At 43.2% G+C, this 11,732-nt stretch overlaps 1 protein-coding gene across 3 annotated transcripts; it reads right to left on the bottom strand.

Moving 5' to 3' along the window:
- Positions 1 to 457: 457 nt before the first annotated feature.
- On the bottom strand, positions 458 to 10,656 carry CLEC5A (C-type lectin domain containing 5A). 3 transcript variants are annotated; one of them, XM_045792481.2, is made up of 7 exons: positions 10,487 to 10,656; positions 9,892 to 9,990; positions 9,035 to 9,094; positions 6,651 to 6,710; positions 6,204 to 6,340; positions 2,851 to 2,954; positions 458 to 1,767 (listed from the first exon to the last, which is right to left on the bottom strand). In XM_045792481.2, exons 2-7 carry the CDS (start codon positions 9,968 to 9,970, stop codon positions 1,653 to 1,655), a joined length of 555 nt encoding a protein of 184 aa, XP_045648437.1. In that variant the 5' UTR covers positions 9,971 to 9,990; positions 10,487 to 10,656; the 3' UTR covers positions 458 to 1,652. The 3 variants fall into 3 exon arrangements, with proteins under 3 accessions (XP_045648437.1, XP_045648439.1, XP_045648438.1); XM_045792483.2 differs by having other exon boundaries at positions 2,855 to 2,954; XM_045792482.2 differs by lacking the exon at positions 9,035 to 9,094.
- Between the last annotated feature and the right edge of the window lie 1,076 nt (positions 10,657 to 11,732).

Raw genomic sequence — 11,732 nt, 5'->3', positions numbered from 1 at the left:
CTCCCTACCCCCACCCCAGCCCACTGGGCCTCTTTTAGAACTTTCACAGAAGTATGTCCTCATCTTGGGGGAAATTGGGCTACTAGGGAAATTACTAGATGCCTACATTTCCTGACTATGGAAGTCTGAAATTTATTCTGTCATAAAGCAGGAAGTGTGGCAACCACAATTCTCTTTCTCAAAACAGAAGGGTTGCGGTTTTCTTTCTGTTGTCTAGATTCTGGGGCTTGCCTTTGGTGTAGAATTCTGTTTATTTCTTTATCTACCATAGACTCAGCCTCTCCCTCCACCTCAACTGCAGCATTTATTCTTTGCTAACACCACAGCCACTCCACCCCAAACACAAATTATTTCTGGTAACCTCCTTCAAGCAACTTCTAACACTTAATGTGTTATCTCAGTTTTTAAAAATTATAAGTGGCCATAGTAATTGGACAAAGATTATGAAGCCTAGGAATATAGGAACAGAGCTTAGTATTATAATAGACAATAAGATAACAATTTTCTTCAGCATACAACTGATGATATACACAGTCATTGTAGTATATTGTTATTAGACACAAATAGTGAGCAGTTTACTTAGGTGACTGTAATTTCCATTAGTTTAATACAGTCTTCCCTTATGGATTAATTCTTGTTACTCCAAACACACAGGTGTTTCTTTTTTCCTTTCCATTTACTGAGGAGGGTATGTGGCTGATGTTTTGTTGCAAGTGCAGAGAATAGTCAGGATGCCCCAAGACTTTTCTGCCTTTTTCTTTCCTTTCTTCCGGTATGACCAAATGAACTCTGTTTCCTCCTGCATGTGATTTCCATTTGTCCCTGGTGTTTCCTCTCTACTATATGTCTACTTCTTGCCTATACCCTATGTTTCCTTGAGCAGTCCTCCTCTTTTTTACTCCTTGGTCAACTGGACCAGTTCTAGGTTGGCGTGATGCCAATCACTTTAAGGCTGTGACATCTTTGGGTCACGAGGCTGTACCTGGTAGCAGGGTCTCTCTAAACTGCAGGCAGGAATATTTTGTGACCACTGGAGCCCAGGAGACTATTATAAATTCTTAAAATACATTCAAAAAGCATGGTCAGGTAATACAAATCTACTAAAATGAAGATTCAGGTCAAGACCAGGAAAATTTAAGCCTGAGTGTCTCTTCAGGGCTTTGTTGAAAAACATTGATCAGTTTGCTTTGTCTTCTTGGCTGTCTGGTTATTTTTAAAGGGATTCCCTGGGAGATTCCTGCCCTGGCCAGGCCCCTGTCCATTCCTGTGAACAATGCTTTCTCTGCTCCAAGCTTGGCTCCCAGAACTCTTCCCTAGGCCTGGCCTCAATTCAGACTGAGCAGGGCCTCTCCTATCGCACCTGGGGTAGGTGGGGTGGGGGGGAACTTGTGAACAAAGGACGGGGAGTCTCGGGGGCATTGCTGGCCCAGAGCGGGGAGTTTGCCTCTGTTGTGTGTATGCGAGTGTATTTGTGGAGAGGCTGTGGAGGACTAGCCCCAAGGATTTGTTAGGGAGCTCTGTCAGTGACCTGTGGAAGATGGAGATGCACTAATTTGGTATTCTGTATTTCCTAGACCAATCCCAATTATATTATTCTTGCTTTCTCCAGAAGTGCATTCGTTGTTCTTGTCAGAGGCCACAGAGAACTGCAGTCATATGGCTGCCTTCTCACAGATCCAGCGGAAGCTGATGTCGCACGGAGCAGCATCGTATGCCTTTGTCAGGCCTATAGTCACACAGTTGAAATTCTGATGCTGATTGGTAACGCTAAACGGGAGAGAAGTGTGGTAAAGGCCCATCATTTCAGCCCTGCCTTTTACCGATTCCAGTCCCCCCGCCCCCATTCCCAAATCTAGCTCCACACCCGCCCTCTCCGTGAGCTCTCCTGGGAGCATTTGTGGACTCACAGTCTTGGAATAACTCGCTCATGTGCTTGGTTAGAAACATCTCATCTGTCTTTTCCTCTCAGAAATAATGTTTTAATACTGCATAGGCTATGTTCACAGCAGGAGGACTGAGAGGCGGAGGAAAGAGGTTGCTCTTCCTTTCGTAGGCACCAGCTGGCTTTAGGAAAAAGTGTGTTGGCCTTCTCCCACCTCTTTTTCTGTCATTCAATCTGACTGGAAAGAGTCTGGGTTCATGGAAAGGTCATGAGTTTTGGAGTCAAGTGGATGTGGGATTAAATTGTGGCTCTACCGTTTCCCAGCTTGGCGATATTCAGTACATTTTTAAGCCTCCCAGCCTCAATTCAACTGTTAAATGAGGATTAATAAAAGCTTTTTCTACAACATCTTTGTGAGTACTGTAGGAAATGACATGAGCAAGTACTTAGCAAGTGCCTGGCATTTAGTAGACATTGAATGAATCTTAATTTCCTTCTTTCTGTGAGAAGCCCAGTTGTAGACTGGGGAACTGACTTGCTTTCTGTCTGACTCAACATCTTCATATGTACACCAGGAATGTCATGTTCTCCACCAATGCTTTACATAAAGAAGCCCCATCCGGGGAATTTATAAGAACTTAGTAGTTAAGTATGGTCTATGGGTTAAAAGAGACTTATGAGATATATCAAACAAACAGTATGTATATGGATTTGTTTGGATCTCGATTTGATCAAAATAACTCATTGTATGAATACTCTTCTCTCTACTTACAAATGTTTAATATCTTTCTTAATAAAACTGCACCAAAAAATGTCTCTGGAAATAGATGAGTTGGAAGAAAGGAGAGGAATAAAACAAAAAACCACATCTCAGCCTTTGTGCTATTCCAGGACAAACCCACTGAATCTCAGGTCAGGTTTCTCTAGGTGAACTAAGATCCTTAGAAAAATGTGAGATATTCACATACTTGCCATTGAATATGGAGTTATCAATCCAACGCCATCTGTTCTTTGCTTGCTTGTATAAGCCAATAAAATACTTCTCAGCACCAGTTTTGTCCTGGAGAAATTTCTAGAAGTTAAAAATAATAGTTCAACAAAAAGTTTTTTTGCCGCTGTCTCCCTTTGCCAACAGGCCCTGATTATATCTGATTCCGGGAACGTGGAAGCTGGTCAAGGACTCTGGGGTTGGCTATAGCTGGCACTCAGCATAACCCCTAGAGTAGTTATCAGTAGGTGCAGAGCAACAGAATCACCCAGCCTACGGGGCTTCTGGTTCAGTACATCTGGTGTAGGGGACCAAGAATTTACATTCCCAGCAAATTCCCAGGTGATGCTGATGCCGCTCTTCAGGGATCACACTTGGAAAATGAAGAGGAAGAGTACTATATGATCTGAAAGAGGGCACTTCTGAATATCTCGTTTTTTATTTGGAATGCCTCTCTGCATAGGATTATTTCATTGCCAGAAATTTTACATTCTAAATGAAGTTGGATCAAGTGAATCTCTTGAGTACTTAGCAAGGGAATACAGTTAGGGAGATTTAAAAGTGTGCTGAGAAATAATCAGTGGTTTTTGAGTATTTGCTAAGTTGATGCCAATCCATGATATAATAGTTTCTTTATTAAACTAATGAATCACAAGTCACTCCAGCTAGAAGTCTGGGAGTCCCTGGGCTCTTTCCTGTACTCTTCACATACCTCTCGTAAATCAGTGGATATCCGAGTGGTTATTCCTCCATCCCCAGAGCTATTGCCTTTATTTCTCCTTTTCCTATATTCTCCTTCCCTGAAATATTTCATTGTTCTTTAAAATTAGTTACCGTACTTACTCATTTAACAAAGTTTTCTTGAGTGTCCGGTGAGCTGGGGATATGGAAACAAATTGGTTTCTCCTTAAAGAAACTATGATCTAAAACAAGAGTTGGCAAAGTACAGCCAGTAGTTTAGCCTGTTTTTGTAAATAAGGTTTTAGCCTATATCCTTTAGCCTACATCCAGACTTTAGCCTGTTTTTATAAATAAGGTTTTAATGGAACACATCCAGGCCCATTTTTACATGTCATCTATGGCTGCTTTTGAGCCACAACGGCAGCAGTAAGTAGTTGTGATAGAGACCTTATGACCTGACATACATAAAATATTTACTATGTGAACATTTAAGACAAATTTGCTGACCCATGGTTTAAAACAGGGGTTCTTAACCCTTACCTCTCTTACACTAAGTCACAGATGATTACCAAGGGGGTCTCTGAATCTGTTGGAACTTTATTCAAACTATCATGCTAATGCAGTGTTTCTGGGATTCTGTAGATTTCTGGATATTTCTATAGATATGGTCACCATTTAAAAATGTCAGCGATCCCAACATGGTGAAGATCCACAGGTCTAATAAGAGAAGATAAAGGAGTTAACCAGCATGGTGGTGAGGTGTCCTAGGTGTTGTGCTGGGGAACATATATTAGATATAGCACAGGCAGAAAAGAGAAAGTGATCAGTTTACATGGATTTGGGGTTTTCTGGAAAGACTGCAGATGAAGTGATCCTGGAGATGGATTCTGAGAGATAGGGGAGGGCGTGGGTCAGGATTGGATTTCCTGGAGGAGGAAGCATCGGATCACAGGCAGACTGCAGAGCAGCCTGGAGCATTTGAGGAACCGTAAGATGCTTAATGTGGTTGTGCAGAGGTAGAAGGGAGGTGGGTGGAGAGATAAGACTGGCAAGAAGGCAGATGCTGGACTGTACAAGGCCTTATGTGTCATGCCAGGGAAACTGGACTTTAACCCACTTTAATTTGGAAAATGGCACAGTTCAGAGTCTTAGAGATGTTATCGTGTGGGTCCTATGGAGGATAGATAAGAAGGACAAAATCAGGAGCAAGGAGAGGAGTTAGAAGAATTCTGAAGAAATCCAGGTGAGAGATGAACAATTTGTTGTGGGGAAAGAGAGGAAAAGACTTGGTTAGCAGCCAATTTGGGGGAGAAGAGAAGAGGTGAAGTCTCAGAAAGCCATTAGCATTCAGTCTTGGGTAACGTGACTGCTCACAATACTTGGAACACAAAAGGAGGAACTAGGTGAGGTAAAATATAATTTGGCTCATTTTGAACATGGTGAATTTGTGGTGCCTTTGAAACATCAGAGTGGATTTTGAAATGCTGTTTGTTCCAGAGACAACTAGCTGGGGATACAGACTTGAGATCACTAGCAAACCCTTGGTGTGATGGGCTTTTTCTGGAGAATGCCAAGTCTGACACCAGAGCTTGAGGGTTGAGTAGAGGAAGAGGATGCCAACTTCCTCTCTCAACCCTTCATTCCTCTCTTCTCTTCTTTTCTCCTCCCCTCACTCCCACCCCATATTACTCCTGGCTTTCTACTGTAAGGCATTTTCCCTTCCCATCTGTATACTTAGCCTCAGAGGTAGCATCCTGACCCCTGCTCTTTGTTGGACACCTGTTACCAAGATTCAGAGAGGGCCCTCTTATGAATTCTCCTCAACCACAGGAAGACTTTATAGAGGAAGGGTGAAAAATGGAGGGCAGAGAAGCAGGAGTGCAGTATCTCCCACATGCCTAGCACTCAGCAGATGCTTAGGATTTGAAGGAGAGGCAACTATAAACTAAAATAACTTATGATCTAAAATTGATTAGAGTGTTGGTTTTAGAGTTAGTGAGATCTCAATTCAATCCTGTCCTGTCACTTAGGGGGTGTATGACCTAGGTCAAATTATTTTTCTGTGCTCTAGCTTCCTCATAGGTAGGATATGGATAATAATAATACCTCCTTGGAATCATTAGGAGGATAAAAAGAGATAGTAAAATAAAGGTTTTTGCTTTGTGTTAGCCATCTTTATTATGGTACACTGCAATCCCCATTCTATGACCTGATTCTTTATTTTTCATATGGCTAATTTTGTTAATTTGCGTCTTCCTTATTTATGAGGCCGACTTGCATGATACATTAAGAGCTCACATATATGAAGTATTCTGTAGTTTATAAACAACTTTTAAACACATTTGGTCATTCCCTGCACTTTAAATAGCCTGGCCCATCCCCAGAATACCAGTGCACTGATAAGTCTCTTGGGAGAGACCCTAGAGTGTGGATTTCCCTAGCTCAAATGATCTGAGGAGTACACCCCACTGCTACTGAGAAGAGTCTTCTACCTCCAGATTCAGAGCAAGGAGCTTGGGCTCTCAGCCAGCCGCCTTTCCATTCCTTACCTCCACCTGGCCCCTGCTTCACCAATCAAATTGCCCCACTATCTCCACCTCCTGAGGCTGCTGTAGGGTGGGCCACTTTACAGTACCATCCTAATGTTCTCACCAGCTTCTCTGCTGTGTCAACAATGGCCAAAGTGGATCCTTCTGTTTTGCAAGAGTCTCTGCTTTTGTTCCAGGACAGTTCAAAAGGGGACAGCAAAAAGCATCTTCTTTGATAAAAATACCAACCTCTGGAGCAAGCTAAAGAAATCCAAGAAAAGAGAGTATAGGATTAGTGGTTTGGAGTGTGAACCCTGGAACCGAGTCAAAACATGGTGGGGCATGAGTTTATAGCAGTTAAATCAGTGCAAATCATCCTCAATCCCAGAAGAAATCCCACGCAGTCTAGTCTGAGTTTCCCTGTGGACAAGGCAAAGGGGATAAATTAGAAGATCTTTATGGCCCCTTCGAGCAAGAAAGTTTCCTAAGCAAGGAAGCAATGGGAAAAGTGTCTAAGAATTCATCACATAAGAACCTGGGCTAGAGGAGAGATTATCATCACGCACGGTACCTGTTCCAGAGCTCTCTGTGGGAACTATGCTGACATTACTGCTCCCGATAGTCTGTGGAACTGAAACAAAAAGAAAACCTGAAGGTAACTGTGTTACGAGTCCAACACAAACATCAGAACAGCTGTTTGGTCCCTGTAACTATTTGTCTCTGGACAGTGGCGAAGACAAGGCGCTCTTGGCCACCCTTGGCTAGAAGTTTTCATTTTCTTTCTTTACTTTCCATCTAACTACTACCATTTTTAGTCGTGCCCCACACCCCACGTCCTATTTCATATCTTTTTTGGAGGGGGGAGTAGGTGTGAAATGTTGAGAAATAGAACAGGAGAAAGGAAGAGGCACAGGTGACTTTAGTACCAGAAAGGAAAGCTCTCATTCCTTTCCATATCTGCCTTTGACAGTGTTGCCCCCTCCCCTCCCACGCAGGTGCTGTTTGGAGCGCTTCCCCTCCTGCCTGTGCACAGTGTCTGTGCCATTCTCCCTATCTCTGGTGGCCCTAGTCCCATGTGAACACTCTTCTCCCATGGGTGGCTCGTGCCTCCCTTCTCATCAGCACCTGTCAGCTCTAAGATTTGAGGCTAATGGGAACTAGTTTCAGGACCGGCGATATTGGCAGACATGGAGGCCGCTGAACATTCCAGAGATTTCCTGTGGGCAGAGAAGAGTCCATTTATTTCTTTAACTATAAATAGGGGAATTGATAGGACTCTAAGAAGTCCTTCTTTTCCTGGGAACACTGGCTGGCCAAGCAGGCAGTGCAGTGGCTTTGGAGGCTGGTCAGACCTCCCCTCAGCTGCCCAGTTATTTGTCCTGTGTGGCTGATGACCACTTAGTTTACCCAGACACCACATCAGCTCCTTCCAGTGATGTGAATGAAACATACCAGTTAGCATTCACTTTTCATTTCAGTTGCCAGTTCAAAGGTTCTTTGTATTATAAAATAACCTGGTTTTCAGGAGAAACCATTTAGGGGTTATAACTGCACAGAACTCCATAAATATTTCATGAATATTGCTTCTGTATAGCTCACTGTTCTAATAAGGAGCCTCAGTTGATACAAGGTGAACAAGCAATTAACTTTCTCCTCAAGATGTATGTAGTAATAAATGTTTTAAGAGGAAGTGAGCGGGAGGTCCTCAGAAGAGCTTGAAGAGGAGGAGGGTTTAATCGGGAGAGCCATGTCTCAGTCATCTCTTTACGGCCCTTAGCTTCTGGTGTGGTGCCTTGTGCTTTATCTAGGAGAGCTGGCCGATAGCTCCTGTTCTTATTCGTCTTCTGTTGTTGTCTAGCAGAGTGATTGGCACACAAAAAGCGCTGATTACAATCTTTGAGTTTTTCTGTGGGACATGGGTTTTTTTTTTTTTTTTTGTATGATAATTCCTTTAGGCGTACATGTCAGAGTTTATAAAGTCCTTTCCCGTGACATTACAGTGATTATATACAAATCATCATACTCAGAAGGGAAACTGAGGATCACAAATTTCAATCAGCTTACTCTGGATTTCCCATCTATAAAAACAGGGGAAAATAATTAGAAGATCTTTTTGGGGGGCACCTGGGTGACTCAGTTGGTTAAGCGTCTGCCCTCAGCTCAGGTCATGATCCCAGGGTCTGGGATTGAGCCCTGCCGTGGGCTCCCTGCTCAGCAGGGAGTCTGCTTCTCCATCTCTCTTTCTCTCCCCCTCTGCCCCTCCCCCTGCTCATACTCTCTTGCTCACTTGCTCTTTCTCTCTCAAAATAAAATAAATTTTAAAAAAGATCTTTTTTTTCCTGGGTGTGTTGCATTTATTTTTCCCGCTTTATTGAGATATAATTGACATAAAAACATTGTGTAAATTTAAGGTGTACAAGGTGATGATTTGATTCATGTATATGTTGCAAAATTATTAACCACAGTAAGGTTAGTTAACACCTCCATCACCTCACATAATTACCTTTTTTTTTTTTTTGGTAGTGAGAACATTTAAGATCTACTCTCTTAGCAACTTTCAAGTAGTGTATAATACAGTACTGGGTTTTTTTTTTTTTTTTTTGGTAGGATTTTATTTATTTATTTGAGAGAGAGAGATTGCAAGAGAGGGCACAAGCAGAGGGGAGAGGGAGAAGCAGACTCCTGACTCAACAGGGAGGCTGATGTGGGTCTCGATCCCAGGATCATGACCCAACCCAAAGGCAGATGCCTAACCGACCGAGCCACCCAGGTGCCCCTAGTCCCCGTACTGTACATTAAATCCCCAGAATTTATTCCTCTTATAGCAATTAGCATATCTTTATGGACCCTCCCTGCAAAAGAATTTCTTACAAGAGGAGGCCTTGAGAAAGGACTATAAGAAGTCAGCACACAAGAACCTGGAGGCTCAGAGGAAATCACTGTCATGCACATTACCTGTTCCATAGCTCTCTGTGGGAAGGAAGTTGACTTGACTTCCGCCAAAAATCTGTGGGACTACAAAGAAAATCAGCTGTTGGCTCAGCCCCAAAAGTGGCTGCAAGATAACTATGACATACCAATATTACCCGGGGGCTGCTGGGGCACCGTGACTATTACTGTGAGATCCGGAGCTTGCTGACTCAGTCAGTGAGGATGTGTACGTGTTTTTTTGTGAATGTGTTCACTTATTCGTATTCGTATTTTCTTCCTGCTCTCTTACATGATAGGAATTGTGCCTTCAGTTGGGTTAAAGGGAAGACACCTCTTACCCAACTGCTGTCTTTTACTCACATTTCCTTCCTCATTTATGTTCCCTACTAGTAGGTTTCTGGGACTCGAGAAGATTATCTCAGCTACAGTGAAACCCGTTGATACAAGGCTTCTCCTAAGTGTCTGGATGAAAGTTTCTGTGGACATAGAGGGAAATTTCTCCCCCAGTAAAATCCCATGACCTCATCATGCAGCTGTTACGTCAGCCTCATCATTGGGTTGAACTGGCACTGATTTTCAAGTTTGACGAACCATAGGAAACACTGATAAGTATTTCACCTCAGATTGCCCAGCTAACACTGTGGCGGCAAAAGCTTTGTGTGTCAGGCACTAGTCAGTTCCATATCTCCAAGGCAGACAGAGGGACCTGGCCTATTGTGTGTGTTGGGGAGTGAGAAGAGCACTGTCAATTGCCCCTGGGTCATTGCCCTCAGGTGGGAAGACTTAGGTGTGTAGCCTTTATATTCAACTTTGCATTCTGAGAGGAAAGTCAAAGAACAAGACAGTCCGGGGTTGGGGTAAGAGGTTGCTCAAATACTCACAATAAAGCAGAAATAAAGTTATTCCAACAATTTTAAGCACCACTGTGATAAGCACAGAGATTATCAAGTGCCAGTTCATGATGAAGGCGACGAGGAGGCCTGTGAGAATTAGAACACAGTATCACTTTAAAGATCTGGGAGCAAGTCTTCTTTCCAGCAGGACACATGCTTCTTTCTCAGAGCACCCTTGGAGGGCTTGAAAGGCAGGTGTGCCATTAACAACTAGCTACAAGAATAGGGTCCAACCCATGCCCAGAAGACACATAGAATCTTGTACTGATTAGGAGCCTTTGAACTTAGCATGGTGCCTCCCCTTCACCCATACCTTAGCTCTAGACTTTAGCCCCATCAGTCACCTCCTAAACTCTGTCTAATGAAATAAATCCTCTCCTGGACTTTGAGAACCTTAGCTTTGAATGACCCTGCTCTCTAGCACCTTCTCTGTGGTCTTGGCCATACTGACTTCAGCTGTCAGAAGTCTCACTCTCCAAAAGATTATGCCAGGACTCTGACAGACAAAACAAGTGTCCCCAAAGCTCTTTGCATTGGGGAAGGGCCAACAATTTGTGCAGAGAGGACAGACAGACCGACTCACCTGCTCTCTCTTGGGAAGGCTGGCCTAGTTTGCAGGTGGGGATCTTCCTGGTGGTGTTATGCCTGGTGTGGTGGGCAGAGGCACCTTCAGAGAATACGCTCCTTCTGCTCAAGCACTGTCCTTCCTTCTTTACAGGGTTTTTCTATCTTGGCAGCATCCCTGTGCAAACACTTCTTCCTGTTCAGTGTTCTTGGCGATGGGAGTGGGTGGGGCAAGGAGGGGAAGGGAGTTTATAGCCCTGCAAGAGGAAGCTTCCTGCCAGAGGGTTTCTAATACAGGGGGACATCTTTTTTAAAGATTTATTTATTTATTTGAGAGAGAGAGAGAGAGAGAGAGTGTGTGTGTGTGTGTGTGTGTGTGTGTAAGCAGAGGGAGAGAGAGAGAATCGTCAAGCAGACTCCCTGTTGAGCATGGAGCCTGCCCTGGGGCTCCATCCCAGAACCCTGAGATCATGACCTGAGCCAAAATCAAGAATCCAATGTTTAACCAACTGAGCTACCCAGGTACCCCTACAGGGGAAACTTTTTAGGAGAATTTGGAAAACCACCCTGACACTGACTCAACCTTTCTATGTGTCTGAATGTCCTTGAAATACAGTGGGAAGGAAAGGTAGTAAAATGTTAACAAGTAGAGAATTTGGGTGAAGGGTACCTGGAAATTATTTGTACTTTCCTTGCAACATTTCTGCATATATGAAATTATGTGAAAATAAAAATTTTAAGAAAAGAAATCCACCTGAAGTCACTAACGTTAGTGAGCAGGTCCTCCTGTGCCCCATCTGCTCCATTCACTGTCATACAGCTCTGCATGGTACCCTTTGTCATGGACTCCTCCTCTCTGGCTCCAACTGCTTACCTTCCAGACCATGTGCCACACGAGGATAGGGACCATTCAGTGTTTCTTGACCATGGCATTCTGCTAAATACACGAAGTGCAGTGAGGGTGAATAATACTAAAGTCTTATTATCACGAATTGGTACTACATATTAGATTTGCAGTTTTCCTTTAATTGTATCCCCCTAATATAAAAGCTACATGTGCTCATTACAAAAAATGGCTAGAAAATATTTTCAGGGAAAATTGAAAAAACAAAAAAGTCCATATAAGTTCACACATTTATCTGTAGTCACTGCTAACTTCTCTGGGTGTATATTCTTTCTAGATGATGAGGTAGGAAAAGGATAGGTGATAAACAGACAGATGATAGCTAGCCAGCTAGCTAGCTAGCTACATGATAGATACTGGT

Source organism: Ursus americanus, chromosome 3, assembly GCF_024610735.1.
Source record: "Ursus americanus isolate L20-20 chromosome 3, mUrsAme1.1.p, whole genome shotgun sequence".
Taxonomy (NCBI): domain Eukaryota; kingdom Metazoa; phylum Chordata; class Mammalia; order Carnivora; family Ursidae; genus Ursus; species Ursus americanus.
The sequence above is the reverse complement of the archived record's forward strand: the minus strand, read 5'-3'. Positions and strand labels throughout refer to the sequence as shown.